Here is a 20,569-nt window from a genome sequence, read left to right on the forward strand (position 1 = left end):
TAAAGGTAAAGGGACCCCTGACCATTAGGTCCAGTCGTGGACGACTCTGGGGTTGCGGCACTCATCTCGCTTTATTGGCCGAGGGAGCCGGCGTACAGCTTCCGGGTCATGTGGCCAGCATGACTAAGCCGCTTCTGGCGAACCAGAGCAGCCACGGAAATGCTGTTTACCTTCCCCCCAGAGCGGTTTATCTACTTGCACATGCTTTTGAACTGCTAGGTGGGCAGCAGCAGGGACAGAGCAACAGGAGCGCACCCCGTCGTGGGGATTCAAACCGCCGACCTTCTGATTGGCAAGTCCTAAGCTCTGCGGTCTAACACACAGCGCCACTGGCATCCCTTTAAAATTTTAATTGACCCAAATTGTTCAAACCTACTCTAATACTTCAATATCTTCTCAAACCAATCCTCCTCTTTCTCACTGACCTTAAACCCTTTCATTCTATGTATCTTATAAAATTATAATATTATTAGGGTTTTATCCTCCATTGGTTCACCCCTAGCTCTTCTGTATTTTTCCAATTGCTCGCTATAACCTGTCTGGCTGCAATTACCATCAGTTTTACCCATTTGCATTCCTCTCCCCCCCCCCCCCATTTCAAAACCTGCCAAACCCTTTTCACCAGAGGCGATGAAGGCACCGAGGACAGACTCTGTGCTCTGGCATCCCTCTGCCTCTTCTCAAACCGCTTTCCATCCCTCCCCAAACCTGCCCCCTGCCTCAAGCCCCCCGCCCCACCCCAGGTTCTCCCATGCCCAGACCTCCTCCTCTCGCCTCCAGTCCACCTCCCGCTGCTCCAGCTCATCCCGGGCTTTGGTCCAGTCAGCCGTCAGCTTACGGATGTCCTCACTGAGGGCCTGGTTGGCCGTGTTCGCCTGGTCCAGCTGCTCCCTCAGCATGGCATTGACCTGGGCAAGGCTGGTGCTCCTGCAGATGACAAGGGGCAGCAGGTAAGGAGGCAGGTCTATTTGGTACGTGTATGTATATATATATATATAAATGCAGGTTTTGGTGTCCTCGGGTGTCTTCCCGTGTAAAAGTTGGGGTGTCTAGGCGACGTTTCGACGAGGTCTCACTCGTCATCTTCAGGCTGGTGCTTTCGGCTTCTTGTTACTGGAACAGAGCAGGATCTCAGTGTTTGAGTTCCTATAAATACTGTTGAGGAGGTGTGGTGTATAGCCTCCAATGTTCTGGGCAGAGAGGAGGTTCCCAGGCTAGTGTGCCTTTTCTTCTTTTGTTCCTTAATTACTTGAGGGATATCTTGAGTGATTTCTTGAGTGATTTCCTGAATCCCACTTAGGTGGGTCATTAGGTGTGGATTAGTTGCTAAAGCCTTCGTGTCTTGAACTCTTGAACTTTGTGAAGAGTTTTTCTGAGAAGATGGCTGTACTGCATTTGGTTGTGCTCTGGCTTGGCTTCGTGTATAGGGGCGAGCTGTGGTTTTGTGGCCTGTGCCAGCCAGATCTGTGTAGGGATTGCAGGGGGGTGCAGCATCCGGAGGTGCCACCCTGGTTTGGCTACTGGATGGTGTCTGTAATTTATCTGTGGAGAGGGTCTGGGTTTGGGTCTGGTGTGGTTGATTGGTGATGGCGTTCTGTGTGCCTCTGGATCTGGTGTCAGATTTTGTGGGGAGGGCTAATTTCCAGATGTCTGGCAAGCGGGATGTGTCGTCACGCTTGTTCATGTTGTGAGGGTGTTTCTCTATCTCGATGGCTTCCATGATTATTCTCTTGTGGTGATGTTCCATGTTAAAGAGCAAAAAAATCTGACACCAGATCCAGAGGCACACAGAACGCCATCACCAATCAACCACACCAGACCCAAACCCAGACCCTCTCCACAGATAAATTACAGACACCATCCAGTAGCCAAACCAGGGTGGCACCTCCGGATGCTGCACCCCCCTGCAATCCCTACACAGATCTGGCTGGCACAGGCCACAAAACCACAGCTCGCCCCTATACACGAAGCCAAGCCAGAGCACAACCAAATGCAGTACAGCCATCTTCTCAGAAAAACTCTTCACAAAGTTCAAGAGTTCAAGACACGAAGGCTTTAGCAACTAATCCACACCTAATGACCCACCTAAGTGGGATTCAGGAAATCACTCAAGAAATCACTCAAGATATCCCTCAAGTAATTAAGGAACAAAAGAAGAAAAGGCACACTAGCCTGGGAACCTCCTCTCTGCCCAGAACATTGGAGGCTATACACCACACCTCCTCAACAGTATTTATAGGAACTCAAACACTGAGATCCTGCTCTGTTCCAGTAACAAGAAGCCGAAAGCACCAGCCTGAAGATGACGAGTGAGACCTCGTCGAAACGTCGCCTAGACACCCCAACTTTTACACGGGAAGACACCCGAGGACACCAAAACCTGCATTCCTGTACCCGTGAAAATCTACGAAAGCAAATATATATAAATATATATATATATATATATATATACACCAAAGAATGGATGCTTTTGAATTCTCTTGCTGGAGGAGACTCTTGAGAGTCCCATGGACTGCAAGAAGATCCAACCTCTCCATTCTGAAGGAAATCAGCCCTGAGTGCTCACTGGAAGGACAGATCCTGAAGCTGAGGCTCCAATACTTTGGCCACCTCATGAGAAGAGAAGACTCCCTGGAAAAGACCCTGATGTTGGGAAAGATGGAGGGCACAAGGAGAAGGGGACAGCAGAGGACAAGGTGGTTGGACAGTGTTCTCGAAGCTACCAGCATGAGTTTGACCAAACTGCGGGAGGCAGTGGAAGACAGGAGTGCCTGGCATGCTCTGGTCCATGGGGTCACGAAGAGTCGGACATGACTAAACAACTATCTATCTATCTATCATCTATCATCTATCATCTATCATCTATCATCTATCTATATGCCTCCCTGCAGATGCATAGGAAAAGGGTGAGAAATCTATTTTTATTCATGGACACGACTACAGCGGCAAGAATGTTAAGGTAAAGGTAAAGGTACCCCTGCCCGTACGGGCCAGTCTTGACAGACTCTAGGGTTGTGCGCCCATCTCACTCAAAGAGGCCGGGGGCCAGCGCTGTCCGAAGACACTTCCGGGTCACGTGGCCAGCGTGACATCGCTGCTCTGGCGAGCCAGAGCCGCACACGGAAACGCCGTTTACCTTCCCGCTAGTAAGCAGTCCCTATTTATCTACTTGCACCCGAGAGTGCTTTCGAACTGCCCAAAATTTGAAAAATGCAGAAGTCCTAGCAAAGGAAGAATGGATACAAAAAATTATGGAATATGGAGAAATGGCAAAACTTACCGGAAGAGTAAGAAATCAAGAAAGCAAACTTTTTATAAAAGAATGGAAATGGTTTATTGAATTACAGGCCGATCTCATTATTAAATAATGATTACAAAATGTTTGCAAACATTTTGACAAATAGGATGAAAAGAATTTTAAAGGAAATGATACAGAAGGGTCAAGTAGGTTTGCTTCCTGGTAGACAGATGAAAGAAAACATAAGAAATATAATTGATATAATGGAATACCTGACTAACAGGAAGGATAAACAAGCAATGTTAATTTTTGTGGATGCGGAGAAAGCCTTTGATAATATTTCTTGGGAATTTATGTTAAAAAACTTAGAAGCGATGGATATGGACCAATATTTTCTAAATGGTATAAAAGCAATATATTCAGAACAAAGAGCAAAATTAATTGTCAATAGTATAATAACGGAAAATATTGCAATAACCAAGGGTACAAGACAAGGGTGTCCTCTATCACCGTTGCTATTCATATCAGTCCTGGAAGTCTTATTAAGTTCAAAAAGAAACAATGAACAGATAAAAGTGGTATCGGTTGGCCGTAATCAATATAAAGTAAAGGCGTATGCTGATGACTTAGTTATAATGATAGAAGATCCTATAGAGAGTACTAAAGATTAAAAGAAATGGAAGAATTTGGACAGGTGGCAGGGTTTAAACTGAATAAGAAAAAAACCAAAATAATGGTGAGAAACATAGACCAAGAAATTAGTGAAAGAATACAGCAACAGACAGAGATTGAGGTGGTAAAGAAAGTGAAATATTTAGGGATTGTATTGACTTCCAGGAATATTGATTTGTTTCAAAATAACTATGTACCAGTATGGAATAAAGTTAAACGAGATTTAGAGGTGTGGGGCAGGATGAAATTATCATTTTGGGGAAGAATTGCAACGATTAAGATGAGTGTGTTACCGAAATTGTTGTTTCTGTTCCAAGCAATTCCAATAATTAAAGGAGTAGCAATATTTAAAGAATGGCAAAAAGTAATTTCAAGATACATCTGGCAGGGCAAAAAGCCGAGAATAAAATTTAAGTTGTTAACAGATTTAAAAGAGAGGGGAGGCTTTGCCCTGCCAGACTTGAGGTTATACTATGAAGCATCATGTATATGTTGGTTGAAAGAATGGATGAAATTAGAAAACACAGATTTGTTAGATTTGGAAGGATATGATAATAGATTCGGTTGGCACGCGTATTTATGGGACGAAAAGAAACGAGTGCATAAAGGTTTTGAAAATCATATTATTAGAGGATCTCTGATTGAGGTATGGGGTAGGTATAAAAACCTACTGGAACCAAAAATCCCACATTGGCTATCACCATTAGAGGTGATGAGTGTTAAAAAGATCAATATGACTAGGAGGTGGATAACATATGGGAGTTTAATCGAGAAAGAAGGAAGGAAGTGGAAAATGAAACCATATGAAGAAGTGAAAGAACATGTAAATGATTGGCTGCATTACTTTCAGATTAATGAAATGTTTAGAAAAGAGGTTGCAGAAAGAGGCTATTTTGAAAAAGAATCCAGGTTTCAACGAGAAGTACTGAATAATGAAGTTAAAAATTTATCTATGATGTATAAATTACTATTAGAATGGCAACTGAAGGATGAAGAGGTTAAATCAGTTATGATTCAATGGGCCAAAGATTTTGGACATAACATTCAATTTGATGATTGGATAAAATTATGGAAGGAAGGGATGAGATTTACAGCATGCACCACAATGAAAGAAAATGTTATGAAAATGATATATCGATGGTATATAACACCAGTCAAATTAAGTAAGGTGTATAAAAGTGAGTAATAAATGTTGGAAATGTAAGGAGAAAGAAGGGACATTTTATCATATGTGGTGTGAATGTAAAAAAATGAAGTGCTTCTGGGAAATGATATATAATGAGATAAAGAAAATATTGAAATATGCATTTGTTAAAAAACCAGAAGCATTCCTATTAGGAATTTTAGGTGGTGAGATAAAAAGGAAGGATCAGAAAGTATTTTTGTATGCAGTAACAGCAGCTAGAACGCTTGTGGCCCAGAAATGGAAACAAGAAGAAATGCCCACGATTGAAGAATGGAGAACGAAATTACTGGATTATGCAGAACTGGACAGATTAACAGGGAGGATTCGCAACCGACGGGACCAAAGATTCACTGAGGATTGGAATAAATTTACAGAATATATTAAAAATATTTGTGATAACGATATAACGTTTGTAAGTTTCCAAGAAGCTCTGTAAGAAGGTTTGGTAGAAATATTGTTTAAATAACATGGTAAGATAAGATATACATAGTGCAATATAAATGAAGAAATGTGAAGATATGTAATAATTACGGGAAATTATCAGACTTGCTGATGGAAGTCTAAAAGAAAAAAGACGCGTGATGAATTCCGAATGTTTAATTGTGTTATAAATTTGTTTTTATTGGAAAATTAATAAAAATTATATACAATAAATAAATAAAATAAAATCGTTAGTAGGATTGGAATATCACTCATAGTCTAATGGTGAATTTTGGACACGATGGAGAGGTAAAAGATTTGGATGATCATAAAAGATGCAGGAGGAAAGGATTAACAATAGGACCCACAAAGGGGAGGAGGGAAGTCCAAGAGATTCCTTGGAATCTTGTTTTTATGTTGTTCGTTGGATAACGTGACTGTAAAATTTTAATTTGAACAACCAAAGAAATTTTAAAAAAGAAAGAAATATAGGTACATAAAGGAACGCAAATGGCTCGCTGAATCTTTCCGTTTGTTTGCTTAAATTAGGTCGATTGCCAGGGGGGTTGCTGAGTAATTTATTTATTTTTCTGAAAATTTATTATTTACATGCCACCCATCCGACTGAGTTGCCCTAGCCACTCTGGGAGGCTCCCAACAAAAAACAACAACAGTAAAAGCGCAACACAACATCACACACTAAAAACGTCCCCAAATAAGTTTGGGAACCACTTGCTTAGGGGATGGACAAAAGGGGTTGGGGTTCAGTGACTTGGGTGAGCTGTGCCTTGTAAACCCCCCCCCCACACACACACCCTGCCTTGCTCCCCCTCCTACACTGACCTTTGTTGCTCTTCTTCCAGCCGGATGAGAGCACTTTCCAGGTCACTGCTGTGCTCCTCCTCCTGCCGCAAGCGTGATTCTGTGATGTCGAGACGGCTCTGCGGGAGAAGGGACCAGAGAGAAGCTGCCACTGCGGCTTTGACATACATGCAGGGGCTCAAAAAAGCTTAGCTCCAGGAGCTGGGGCAGCAGGACTCTGTGCCAGAGCATGTCCAGAAAGGACCAGTGTTCATTTGAACATCCACAAAAGCACAGCTTAATCCAGGCTTCCTCCCCCCTCCCCAGAAGATTCTACTAGGGGGGAGACTCCATCAGGCAAGGCCTCCTTCCACCTGCCTTGCCCCACCCCCTGGTCCTGGGATTCTTCATAAGGAAGCTGTGCCTGGAGGAAAAACTGAGGGAGGAGACTCCATCAGGCAAGGCCTTTTTCCACCTGCCTTGCCCCACCCTCCAGTCTCTGCTTCTTATTTTGTGTTGTATTATGTTGTGCACTGTGGTTTGCTGTTGTTTTATTGATTGGAGTTTAGAAATTGCTTACTGTAATTGTTGAGTGGATTTCTGTTTAATTTTGAAATGCTGATATTTAATATTATTTTATATTATTTTACTGAATGTTGAATGTTATTTTATTTGCATATTGTATACAGTGGTGCCCCGCAAGACGAATGCCTCGCAAGACGGAAAACCCGCTAGACGAAAGGGTTTTCTGTTTTGGAGGTGCTTCGCAGGACGAATATCTCTATGGGCTTGCTTCGCAAGACGAAAATGTCTTGCTATTCCTGGGGGTTTTTTTTCGCTCCCCACCCCCTTTTTCTAAGGCACTAAGCTGCTAATAGCCTTTTAGCAGCTAATCCACTAATCCTTTAAGCCTTTACTAGCCGCTAATAGCGCTAATCCGCTAATGGGCTTGCTTCGCAAGACGAAAAAACCGCTAGACGAAGAGACTCACGGAAAGGATTCTTTCGTCTTGCGAGGCACCACTGTATTGTATTATGCATATTGTCTTATTTATATGATGTTAGCCGCTCTGAGGCTGGCTTTGGCTGGGGAGAGCGGGATACAAATAAAATTTATTATTATTATTATTACACCGAATCCCAGTCCTCAAATATGTGCAGGGATCCTGAGCATGTGAAGAGCGCCACCCATTCACGGAAAGAGCACCCCAATGGCAACAGGGGAAAACCACACACCTCTGGGAAGCAAAAACAGCCGACAAGTCAAGGCCTGGAGGGAGAGAGGGAGCAGAAAGCACAACCCTGACCCCCCCCCCCATGCGAAAGAGGCACTCACCACTAGGCGCTGCTGCTCCAGCTCCGTCGATTTCTCAAGCAGTTGCTCTTCCTGCTCCCCACACTTCTTTTTGTACTGGACAACCTGGTGGGAGGTATATGGACTTCAAACCAGTTCTGGACAATATATATCGCCCAGCCCCAATCGCGATATCGGTTTCCTAATTTTTGAGCCAGCAATGCGAATCATGAGGGGTGCATGTGTGTGTGTGTTTGCTCTGCAAAAATCACAACGCAGGGAAAACCAGGGAGCCGGCCGACGCCTCTACAGAGCTCCTTATTTCCAAAACCATAATACAGTGGTACCTTGGTTGTCAAACTTAATGCCTTTTGGGAGTCTGGAACCGTTTGAAAACCAAGGCGCAGCTTCTGATTGGCTATAGGAGCTTCAATCAGAAGCTGCGTCGGACGTTCGGCTTCCAAAAAACGTTCGCAAACCGGAACATTCACTTCTGGCTTCGTGGCGTTCAGGAGCCGATTTGTTTGGGAGCCAAGCCGTTCAAGAACCGAGGTACCACTGTATATCGGTAAATTGCGAGGTTTAGCTGCTGACATATCATGATGCTGAAAACCAGGTTTCGCACCGTTCTACTCATCGACCTAGCCGGCAGGTGCCGCCATGGGGCAGGGAAAGGATTGGGGGCATAGCTGTCAACTTACAGATTTGAAAATAAGGGACCAGCAGCTTCAAAAATAAGGGATCAGCAGCCAAAATAAGGGATTTTGGCTTAGCTTATGCAGAAATCCGGCACTGATGGAGCCATGCTGCTTTTGCTGCGACTGACTGTGTTTTGCAGGGAGTTGGACTAGATGATCCTAAGGGTCTACAACTCCGACCAAAGAAGAGGGGCAGACAAAACTGATGAACGACATCGAGATGGCAAAGCTTACAGGCAGAATTAGAAACCAGGAAGAGGACCTCTTTAATAAAGAATGGGGAAAGTTTATCATTTGTTTGAAAAGCTATTGCAAAGAGTTACACACATTGGTAGGATTGACAGAAAACTTGTAGTCAAAATTTGAACTATGGATGGACAAATGATTTATAAAAATAGAAAAGGGATGCAGAGGGGGAAATCACTACATTAAGATGCTGCACTGGTTGGAGGGTATGCTAAGCAGCATGTCAGGGCTGCTGCCGTCATCCTGGCGCAAGGAGTTCCATCGGCCCTTCCCCGCCCAAGAGAGAAGTAGGGAGGGAGAGAGACTCTAGCCCACGCCGCCCGCGAGCCTGGCATGAGGCAGTTGCAGCACAGCGAGGGCCGCTGAAGTGCCGCCCTTCTGCGTCCCTCCCCATCCCCTCCTCTTCCTCCTCCCTCAGGCCGCCTCCTCAGCCGCCACCGCTGCTGCCTCCAGCTTCCCCTGGCAGCGCGGCGGAAGTCTCGCAAGAGAGGGGCTGCCTGCCTGCCCACCGCCACCAGTCTCCTCACAAGGCGCCCCTCGAGGCGGAGGACCCTGAGCCGCTGCTTCCCTCCCAAGCCGGGCAAGCATGAAACCCGGGAAATTCAAGGGACATGATAAATCCAGGACAGCAGCGGGAAACGGCGCTGGGAAAAGGGAGTTTCCCGCCAAATAAGGGGCGGTTGACAGCTATGGTTGGGGGTGCCACTGGCGGTGCGACCTGGTGCATGGAGGGACTTATGGGGGTCTCACCTTAGCTTGCAGCTTCTGCACCAGCTGGGCCTGCCGCTGCTGGCCCTCCTGGTAGGCCTGGAGCTTCCGCTTGTAGCCTGCCTGCTCTTCCTCCAGCCGCCGGCGCAGCTCCACGTTTTGCTGAGCCAAGCTCTTGTTCTCCAGTGCCTCCCTTTCCCGCTCACCCGACTCCAGGCGCAGCGCTTGCTCCAGCTGAGGAGTCCCAGGAAAGAAAGGGGATTAGGATCAGGGCCCCTCGTGCCTAAGCCTCGCCTGCCCCAACTCCCAGGAAGAGCGCGAGAGCCCTCCTCTAAGCTTGTGCCCATTGCCTATCGCTGTTGCATGGAACTTCCATGTCCCAAGGCAGTCTACCCTCTGGGCACCAGTTGCCGGAGGGCCTTGGGGAGCCCGCAGCCTGTCAAAGGAGCCAGTTCTGGGTTGATGGACTGCAGAGGACTGCCGCAAGGCTAAGAAGAAATAACAGCCAGACTGAACCACACGCACCGATTTGGCAGGGAAGCCAACTAATCCTTTTTTTTAATCAATCTTCCCAAGCCTGGGACAATTTAAACACAGAGCATCTGCAGGAGATTGCCCTTTGCTCCCACTTTCAAAGGCTTTGTCAAAAGGGTGGTGCATGGTTTTGTTTTTGTTTTTAACAGAAAAATGGCTTGGGGGGGAAATTGGGCGCAAGATGTAAAATGCAGGAGCGAAGTTTGCCCTCTTCCCAGGCAACGGCTGCCATGGCAACCTGCAGCCCATTTAAATTATCCTGCTAGTCGCCATGGTCACCGGAGCATGTGAGCCCAGCTCCCAATACAGTCTTGTAAGGAGAGGAGCCCCCAAACCAAGAGCCCCCCCAGCCACAGCCAGAGCAGAAATTCTTAGGAGAATTGTTTCCTTTCCTTTCCTGCCCTACAACCAAGAGGTAGGCAGACCCAGCTATGCTTTGAAGAAAACATCCCTCCGGTTTAGAGCTCTAGAAGGTTTCAGGAGCAAAAAAACCCCCCAACCAATTGCTTTGGTTATGGACCCCCCACCCCCAGCTGCAAAAGAGGGAAGACAACACTGTCTTTCTGTACAAAGCTGTTGCAACGATTATGGCAGCCCCTTGAAATTTGATTGATTTGTTTTTTTACAAAAAGCCCTGGCGTGCCATTGGCAGCCCCTTGAAAATTGCTGATTTATTCCGGTGCCATCTCAGAAGAGGCATTGCTGCCAGCCCAGCCCCTTCCTCCCTCACATTTGTAAGATGGGGCCTGGTAGCAATTGAAACACAAAGAAAGCTTTTTTCGGAGGGGGGGGTACGAAATGCTTCATCCTGAAGTGAAATTACAGAGAATTAAACTAGCTAGCTAACTAACCTACTGAGATTTCTTTGATCCAATGGACAGCCCCGCTTTGAACACTACGGAGCACGAGATCACTGTCAATACGTTGTTGTTTTCTGCGTGCCTCCTTCCTTCCAAAGTGTCTCACGCCTGGTTCTTAAATCCACTAATTCAGGTCAAGCGTGAGTGGCAGGGCACATGCAAACACCCGCATGTCCCCTTTGCAAACTACACAGCCAAGAAGGCAGGTCTCAACCAGCCCGGGTGCTATTCAGCTGGCCCTGTCCAGGCAAGCCAAAGCTTTTGGACATGGAGGAAGAATAAAATATGCCCCATTCCCCCCCCCCCAATACTCTGGAAAGCAGTCAGGAAATGTTTTCCATGGACACCCTTAGTCAGATCTGAGTACAGGAGACAAGACTGGGGTGGGGGGAGCAGGGCATGCTGGGAAACTGACCAAGGAAATAATGGGACCCATTCTCGTTTGCCAGGTTTTTTTTTTTTGTTTTTGGAAGGGGGAGATTGGATCCTGGCAGGGCCCTCTGGTGCCTCTCTTTCTCCAGCTCCTCAAATCTCCCTTGCAAGAGCTCAATCCCATGGCGGGTCCACAGAGAACCCCTCTCTCTGCGCCAGCACATCTCTAAACGGCTCAAGCCATCCTCACCCCAACAGAGTCTGCGTCTTCCTACTTGCATTCAGTGTTCGAAATTAGCCAGGCGCCAGGAGCATTTTGCCCCAGGCTGTTGGTCACTTGTGACCAAGTGAAGATGGCACCTGACAACTCCACCATCTGGACTGCTTTCACACACTAATACCACATCTTGTGGAATTCTACGAGTTATATTTGATCTGCACAATCGGGGTTATTATCATTATTATTATTATTATTATTATTATTATTATTATTATTATTTATATCCCGCCCTCCCCAGCCGAAGCCGGGCTCAGAGCGGCTAACAACAAGAAAGCAACAATAAAAGTAACACAGCATTATTTTGGCTTTACATGCTATACCTAGAACAGAACCTGCACAAAAGATGAGAGTCGAGTGGACCATAAAACCTATTCGCTAGCACTGCCTGCTTGCTGGTGCCAAGTAAAGATTTCATAGACCCATTTGCCTGAAAAGGCCTACTAGGAAGACCATGCCTGCCTCCTGCACCTACCCGCTCACTGATGGCGTTGTACTTGATGGCCAGTTCATCCCGCTCAGCCCGGCTCTGGGCCAGCAAATCTTCCACGCGGGACAGCTCCTGCTGCAAGATGCGGTTCTCCTCCTGGAGGGAAAGCAAGGACGACATCTGGGCGTGGGAGGCCACTGTGGGAAGAGAGGAGCACAGAGGTAGAGAGACAGACACACACACGCATCAAATGGATTTACGCAGTTGGACAAGACGCCCTGGGCTCCCTTTGGAAAGAAGGGTAGGAGAGAAGTTTAAGAAATACATTGGTACCTCGGTTAAGAACTTTATATATATATATATATATATATATATATATATAAATAATTTTTATTAATTTACAACAAAAACAAAACAAAACATATATTGTTTTCACATCCAAATTTTCCCCAAGTCTTTCTTTTCTGGACTTCCTTCAGCTTTTCCGTAAATCTTTCGTAGTCATTATTAATTTACGCATTTCTTTTGTTTATATTGTCATTATTTAAACCTTTCTTCCTCTATACTCTTTTAACAATACCTCTCACATTTCACAGTGCTTTTTTAAATCCCTCTAGCGTTATTTGGCCCTCACTTATACTCTCCAGATATTCAACAAATTTTCCCCAGTCCTCTGTGAACTTTTGGTCTCTTAAGTATCTAATCTTTCCAGTCATCTTATCCAACTCAGCATAGTCTAACAGCTTCCATCTCCATTCTTCGATTGTCGGTAATTCCTGTTGTTTCCATTTCTGAGCCAGCAAGGGTACCTCGGTTAAGAACTTAATTCATTCCGGAGGTCCGTTCTGAACCTGAAACTGTTCTGAACCTGAAGCACCACTTTAGCTAATTGGGCCTCCCGCTGCTGCCGCACAGCCGGAGCACAATTTCTGTAACCCGAGAACCACTGAACCATCTGTAACCCGAGGTACCACTGTAAACAGAGCAAAGCAAAGCAAAGGAACTTGGGATGCACTGCCAGAACATCTGGCATACAGGTGTGCTAAAAAATGGACTGTTGCGATGCCACAGAACAGGGGTGTCCAATAGGTCAACCGGGATTGACTGGTCGATCCCCGGGAGCTTTTGGTGGATCACGGTAGATCGGTGGCTCCTCCATCTGGCACCTCCCCCTCCCCGCCCTCTAGATCGCTAGAACGGAAGTCAGAGCTGACTGTCTCCTTATCGATTGCTGAGCACCCCTTTCCATTCATTAGATCTGAACCCCCCCCCCAAAAAAAACCGGGATCTTCCTTCCTAAAAGAAGCTTGACAACTTTGACCTCAACCTCCCCCCAAAACGAGATGTTCCTGCCTAAAAAAATATCAACAAGTTTGACCTGAATACCCCAAAAAGGGGTAGATCACTGCCAGATTTTAATCATGTGAGTAGATCTTGGAAGTTGGACGTTCCTGCCAGAGAACATTCGCAAACATTTTCTTGCTGCTGCATGGAAAGGCATCGGTTGTTGCTAATGGGGCAGCTTCTTCCAGAGAAGAGGCAGTGCTCACCTCGTCCCAGAAGGGGTCCTACAGTTTTCGCCTTTTATTTCAGCCCCCAGAGACTCCCCTTTATTGGGATGAGCGGCCATGGAAGGAATGGAGGGGTTGCTCCCCTTTGCAACCACACTGTAAAGTTCATTCTTCTTGAACTGCGGGTGCCGGCGTCAGCCACCCTCCCCCTCAATGCACAACTGATTTATAGGATTTGCTGCCACGATCTGTGGCAAAAAGCCGTGGGCTTTGCCTTGGACCTCCATGTGAAGTAGCAGTCTATCTGTGAAAGCCAGATACCCAAATGCGCCAGCAAGAAAAAGCTGTTGCCTTCCCTGTCTTGCGGGAGCACTTGTCTGGTCACCGTCAGCACCATAAAACTGGGTCTGATCTAGCAGCAGCAGCCAGACTTCTTCTGATGTCTTATGTGAGTTCCGCAATGGTGCGTCACCCATTGTGAGAGTTGCTCACACAGCGGCCGCAAGAGTTCTGGTAGCACATGGATGGAAGACTGAAAAAAGCCCAACTAAAGAATCGTGGCAAGAAAAATTGACAGACTATGCAGAACTGGCAAAATTGAAATATAAGCTACGGGACAAGGATAACTGTGACTTTAAGAATGAATGGGAACCCTTTACAAAGTATCTGAAGACGCAACAAAGTGAACTGGACTCCTTGTTCAATCCAGGTTTTGAATAAACATTCACAAACTTTTTATTGATAATAACCAGCTAAATAGTTTGAGGATCTATACAACTTTGTAACATGCAGGAAACAGCAGTCTCGGAGAAACCAAAGACTGGAACTGAGGGAAGTCGGTGGGTGGGGGCGGGTGGGTTTTGTGTGGGACCGGGGGGAGGGAGGAAAAATGGGAGAGAAAACAAGGATGATATGTTTTTGGATAATATGTCTTGTTTTAAGTTTGACTAAAAAAATTTTTTTTTAAAAAAGAGTCACTCACACAGAGTCTCTCCCTCTCTCTCACATACAGAGACAGCTTCCTATTTGCTGCCTTCCCTCCTTCTGCTTCTCTCTCCTCATCCATCTGTTCCGAATTCCTTTCGCTTCCCAGGTATTGTTTGGAAACAGAGCGTTTCGCAGCAGCACGAAGCCCCTGGGCCCAGCCAGCAGCACTGTGGCCAGCTTGGCACAGTTTGACCACCTTGTCCTGTCCAGAAGGGGTGACAGGCAGGTGGGCCGGGCGGGGGTGTCCTGAAGCTCAGCAGAGGATGAAATGTCATATTAGACAGCAAAAAAAACTTGTTTTGATGAATTGGAAGAGCCGCAAAAAGATTCCATTGAGCACATGGATTGACAATATGGACAGACTAGCTACATACGAATGAATTGCATATCGACGCAAATTAAGAATGGATAAATATGAAAAAAATCTGGAAGGAATACTTAAGCGATAAGGCAGACAGTGGTGGGAAGTAGGGGGAGGAGAGGTGGGGAAATATTGTTAAAAAGGTGTAGTTATAGGTACCGTATTTTTCGCTCCATAGGACGCACTTTTTTCCTCCTATAAAGTAAGGAGAAATGTGTGTGTGTGTTATGGAGTGAATGGCGCCGCGCAGAGAGTGAGAACTGCACAGCGCCCCTTCAGCCACGCGCCTGCCTGGAAGCCGGAGGAGGAACAGAAGGAGACCTTTCTGTTCCTTCTCCAGCTTCGCTTGAAGGGGCGCTGCGCAGTTCTCCCTCTCTGCGCAGCGCTTCTCCTTTGCAGGAGAGGCACTGTGCAGAGAGATAGAACTGCGCAGCGCCCCTTCAGCTACGCGCCTGTCCTGGCTTCTTCCTTAGCCGCACACATCCTCTTCTGGGCAGGGGGAGCCTTCATCCCGCTGCCCTGAAGAGGTTTGGCGCGGTTACCCCAGAAGCCAGAACAGCAAGAGGCTATCCCAGAAGCCAGATCCCTCTTGCTGTTCTGGCTTCTGGGATTCAAAATATTTTTTTTTCTTGTTTTCCTCCCCTCCAAACTAGGTGCTTCTTATCATCTGGTGCGTCCTATAGAGCGAAAAATACGGTATATCAGTACTCAAATCTGAATTGTTAAATTGTGTTATTAGTGTCATTGTGGTTTTCGTTGTACAGTGGTACCTCGGGTTAAGTACTTAATTCGTTCCGGAGGTCCGTTCTTAACCTGAAACTGTTCTTAACCTGAAGCGCCACTTTAGCTAATGGGGCCTCCTGCTGCCACCGCACGATTTCTGTTCTCATCCTGAAGCAAAGTTCTTAACCCAAGGTAATATTTCTGGGGTAGCGGAGTCTGTAACCTGAAGCGTATGTAACCTGAAGCATATGTAACCTGAGGTACCACTGTATGTGTTTTTTGCTGTTTGTATTGAAAAATAATTTCAATTTAATTTTAAAAAAAGGCAGAGGATGAAGTGTTGTATACAACAAGATGGAGTACCAGAATGTTAACAGTTGGCTCCATCCTTTGCACCTGTCACCTCCCATGAGTTGGAAGAGGAAAGGGTCCATCCTGCCAGGTACCCAGCCAGAGCGGAGATCAGCTGCCTCCTCCTTTCTGTCTTCCTTGCAGGGGAAACCAGGCCAGGCCAGGAGATGAAGAGCCTAGTGAGGGAGGCAGCCAAGAAGGCTCCCTTCCCAGCCCACAGTTCCCCAGTTCCAAGAAGAAGCCTCTTCTCCAAACCTACCTTGGCAATCGCTTTGCGAGAGGTTCTTGGTGACGATTTCCCGGATCCTAGCCGGCAAGCGGGTGGGTGGAGAGTCTTCGCAGCAGCCCCTGACAGAGAGGCTCTTCCCTTCTGCTGAGATCAGGATGCTGTCTTCCACTTTCTGCCGGGTGAGAACAAGCCAGTCTCAGCAACCAGGGACCGGCCCTGAAGAAGCCAAGACAGAGTCTCCTCTGGGCCAAGACAGCTTCTCAGGGAGCCCAAGATGGCGCTGTGCAACTGCAAGATGCAGAGGCAGCACGGGGCAGGAACAAGCCACACTGGCCCAAAAAGGTTGCCAGCTGCCCAGCAGGTGAAAAATTGGCCTCTGGTGCCAGGAAAACTGAAGGAGCCTCTTGCCTCTATTCCAGACTCCCTGGCTTGGCTTTGGGCTCTTTGAGTCAAGCCTCTCCCTCAGTGGCCCCATCAATAAGATGGGAATAAGAGTGCCCTGTCTCTGGGACACGGACACACACACACACACAGAGAGAGAGAGAGACATCAATATCATTGCCAAATTAAAAACCAGATGAACTTTCTCTATAGTTTAACACACCTATATAGCAGTCAGTGAACTATATTTCACTCTGTGGTTTGGGTGGAACTGAAATTCGACCCAAGTCCCTGGCCCAGTTCAGCAACTGGGACTGCACTGTGTGAGCCAAGCGAGGCAGCAGCAGCCTGCAGGCTGCAAGGGAAGATGAATTACCCCAGAAGGAATCCACGGGGGTGGGGGGTGGGGAATCTGCCTAAGACCAGAACATATTCAGCACTTAGGGGGCAGCTCTATCCTCATGAAGCAGAGGGTGGCCTGTCTCGGGAGTGGGGGTCCCCAGTACAAAAACCCAATCTCCTCCCAGAATCTCCAGCCCATGAAACTCAAGGAGGAGGGACTAAAATGAGCGACTGGGCCTGGCTGCAAACGGAGCTCAGTACTTCATTGTGGCTTTGGGCTTGGGAAGGTGGAAAGAGAAGGGAAGGGGGCAATTTGGGGCAGGGGAGCATCTCTGTCCCTTGCCCAGGCCGGACCTTGAATCAGTGCCCCCCCCCACCATGCTTTGGGACCCTGTTCCTCCACGGCTTCAGTATAAAAAGATGTCCAGATTTAGTGCCCTAATGCCCAGCAATCCAATAAATGTGCCTCCTTGGCCCTTTGTTATCCCATAGAGGGTTTAAAGGTCACCTCCAAAACGGGACTCAGGACTTGGCTGACTTCTTTGTGAAGTGTGGGGGAGGGAGAAGCTCCCCCCCCCAAACTTAGGCACTCAACATCAACTTCATTGGACTGGTCATGTTGTGCGGATGCCTGATGATTGTCTTCCAAAGCAACTACTCTATTCAGAACTTAAAAATGGAAAGCGTAATGCTGGTGGTCAACAAAAGAGGTTTAAAGACTGTCTCCAGGCAAATCTAAAAAAAGTAGGATAAACACTGACAACTGGGGAACACTGGCCCACGAGCGCTCCAGTTGGAGAACAGCCTTTACCAAAGGTGTCATGGGCTTTGAAGACACTCGAACTCAGGACACAAGGGAGAAACGTGCTAAGAGGAAGGCACGCATGGCAAATCCACACTGTGATCGACTCACGCCCGGAAACCAATGTCCCCACTGTGGAAGGACGTGTGGAGCCAGAATTGGCCTCCACAATCACTTACTGACTCACTGTTAAAACCGTATTTATGGAAGACAATCTTACTTGGCTATGAGTGATTGCTGAAGAAGAAGAAGAAGAAGAAGAAGAAGAAGAAGAAGAAAATTATACTACTCCCCCTAGCTCCCAGACTCAAGACACATTCCCCAACCTGTTCATGTAAGAAGAAGATGGAGACATGAAAAAAAACAACCCTGGATCTTTTGGTCAACTGGCCCAGATGTTCTTCATCAAGCGCTCAACAAAACTGAGCAACCCCTCTTGCACAAACCCTACAACAACTTTGCAAGGTAGCTAAGTATAGTTATACCTTTGGTTCAGAAGGGGAGCTGAGGCTGAGAGGTTGTGGCTGGAATGGGGAGTTTACTCAGTTTGATGGGACTTCATCATGCCTCCTTCTCGCTGGATCAAGCCCACAGAGTCATCCAACACCATGAGTAGGCAAACTAAGGCCCGAGGGCCGGATTCGGCCCAATTGCCTTCTAAATCCGGCCTGCGGATGGTCCAGGAATCAGCGTGTTTTTAAATGAGTAGAATGTGTCCTTTTATTTACAATGCATCTCTGGGTTATTTGGGGGGCATAGGAATTTCTTCATTTCCCCCCTTCAAAATATAGTCTGCCCCCACCCCCAAGGTCTGAGGGACAGTGGACCAGCCCCCTGCTGAAAAAGTTTGCTGACCCCCTGTCCAACACCTTCAGAGTCACCAAAGTCCTAAGGAGTGCAGAAGACTTCACTCCAGAGTGAGGCTACATTTACTTTAGATGATGGCCCTCCTGTTAAATCAGGGCGGAGGACTGGGATGCAACTTCAGATTGCAGCGAGAATTTAGCTTTACACCTGTAAATCTCCTGTAACACTAAGGATCCAACAACAGCTCCTACACAAATAAGATTATTCTCTTTTCCAGTAAACTACTTGGGTTGATTTTAGTTTTCTAATGCAATCCCTCACGATTAAACCTTGCTTTCCTCAGCTTTTAGATCAGCTACCAAAACCTAGTTTGTTTGTTTGTTTTTAAGGATAACTAAAAGGGGGGGAGGAGAGAGATATGTGCCTTCAAGAGAGGAGACATTACAAACCTTTGCCTGATCCAAAGGTGCAAATATTTTCCAGCATCCAACCCGCCCCGCAAGGCAAGACAAATTTGGAGAAATTCCCATAAAAGGCAGGGAAAGAGTAGAATAAAGAGAATTCAGCGAGACGCCGGGCGAGGGGTCCTACTTTTAGGGGCTTGTTTCTGGCGCCAACTTCGGAGTCTGTATGCAGAAGATGCGCCCAGGTTCCCCCCAAAAAGGAGATTATATTCGCCCCCACAGAAAGAAAGAAAGAAAGAAAGAAAGAAAGAAAGAAAGAAAGAAAGAAAGAAAGAAAGAAAGGCGGGTTGCTGGAGGGGGTTGAAGGATGCTCCCGCTTCCGCCGCCAGGCAGCCCCCACCGACCTGAACCGCAGCCTCCAGCTTCAGCTCCGCGGCCTCCGCGTTGCTCATGGGGAGGGGGCCGCCGCCGCCGCCGCTCTACGGCCGGGCTCCGGGGGGCTCCTGCCGGGCAGGGGCGGCCGCCTCCATGGCCCTTTGCACGGCAGATGCGATGCTTGCTGCTGCTGCTGCTGCTGGAGAGGGGGAGGACCCGGGGAGGAGCGCCAGCCCGAGCCGCCCCCCTCCCCGCCTCTTTCCCGGGTCCCGCGGCTGCAAGGGGGAGCCGGGGTGGACCAATCGCCGCCCGGCAGCAGAAAGGGGGGGGGGCGGCGGCTGCAGGCTGCCTCCCCCGCGGACTCAAGCCGTGGCGCTCCCGGGTCCTAGAGGCCGCCGCTTCTCCGGCTTGATGCAGTCACGACGGCCCCTTCCCCAAAGTTTGCAGCTCGGGCTGCAGGCGGATATTCGCACGGGGCAGACACCGGGCGGAGCCCCAACCGAGTGAGCCGGCTCAACTTTCTCATCGGGGCATGTGCCCCGCAGCGCGCGCCTCGGAGCAGAAACTCAACCGATGGAGCCTCGCCAGCGCCTGGCCGATGCTGCACCTGTTGGATTTCTGCCCCATCTAACCTGTCAAAGGGGAAGGAGCCCCATCAGCAGTTTTGAAGGCGCTGTGCAAGCGCGGTGGGGAGTTTGTAGGTCGATTGAATTCAAAGAGGCAAATTCGTTTGCTCTCAACTTGTCCGGTGTGGGCAAAGGGGTAACTGCGAAAGCTCGGTCCGGACACTGCGCTTCTGGAGCCAGAAGGGGGTGGACGGGAGGCTGTTGTGCAGTGCCTCGGAGCATGTGTGGAGTGCAGGGCCTTCCCCGCCCAGCAGAGCATCAGCCCTGGTCCCTGACCGCCTAGTGCCCCAGGACAGGGCTGCCCCCCATCGCCAAGCCAGCCCCTCACCTGGCACAGGTGGCTCTGCTGGGCGATCAGCTGCCTTCTCAAACCGCAGCAGCGTTACTATAGCGCCGGGCAGCGGTGGAGGAGGGCGGGTTTCTGATGGCCGGCCCAAGAACGCTGCTTCCTCCTCCTCCTCCTCCTCTTGTTCTTCCAGGCCAAGGCGCGTGCCAAGGGCTCCGGTTGCACCCGGGGAAAACCCAGGGCAGCACCAGCATAAGCTGCTTAAGTCTCCGGGAATTAGGGCCGCCCTGCGGGGCAGCTGAGCCCTGCCTTCTTCCCGAAAGGGAGGCTTTTCTCGCATGTCTCAGTGACCCCCCAACCAGGACACAGCCGCAGCCTCCCGCCAGGACTTTGCAAATACTGGAAGTGGCTTTTCCTGACATGTCAGGAAAAGAGAAAGGGTTATGGGGCCTTTGGGAGGCAGCCCCTCCCTGGGTCATCGATAGCTAGAAGCTTGTTTGAGGCCTGGGGCACTACACAGCACCAGATATTTGCAACGCAGTGGGGGCAAATTCAAAGCCAAGCAGATTGTCCAGAGGCAGAACTGCGGGTTTCCCTGTCCCAGAGAAAGACAAGCAGGACTCAGCATTTGGCTTGAGAGGGAAAAATC

At 48.1% G+C, this 20,569-nt stretch overlaps 1 protein-coding gene across 1 annotated transcript in view; it reads right to left on the reverse strand.

Annotated features, from left to right (window-relative positions):
• CROCC (ciliary rootlet coiled-coil, rootletin) overlaps window positions 1-19,272 on the reverse strand; it is a 75,092-nt gene extending 55,820 nt beyond the window's left edge. Inside the window, exons 1-7 of the mRNA XM_083453565.1 lie at window positions 19,038-19,272; window positions 15,928-16,069; window positions 11,781-11,932; window positions 9,305-9,496; window positions 7,653-7,736; window positions 6,360-6,457; window positions 762-927 (exon numbers count right to left, since the gene is read on the reverse strand). Coding sequence (XP_083309691.1) covers window positions 762-927; window positions 6,360-6,457; window positions 7,653-7,736; window positions 9,305-9,496; window positions 11,781-11,932; window positions 15,928-16,069; window positions 19,038-19,085 — 882 coding nt within the window. The 5' untranslated portion in view covers window positions 19,086-19,272. The remainder of the gene's footprint in view (window positions 1-761; window positions 928-6,359; window positions 6,458-7,652; window positions 7,737-9,304; window positions 9,497-11,780; window positions 11,933-15,927; window positions 16,070-19,037) is intronic.
• Window positions 19,273-20,569: the final 1,297 nt, after the last annotated feature.

Source organism: Podarcis tiliguerta (assembly GCF_965153285.1).
Source record: "Podarcis tiliguerta genome assembly, chromosome: 8".
NCBI lineage: Eukaryota > Metazoa > Chordata > Lepidosauria > Squamata > Lacertidae > Podarcis > Podarcis tiliguerta.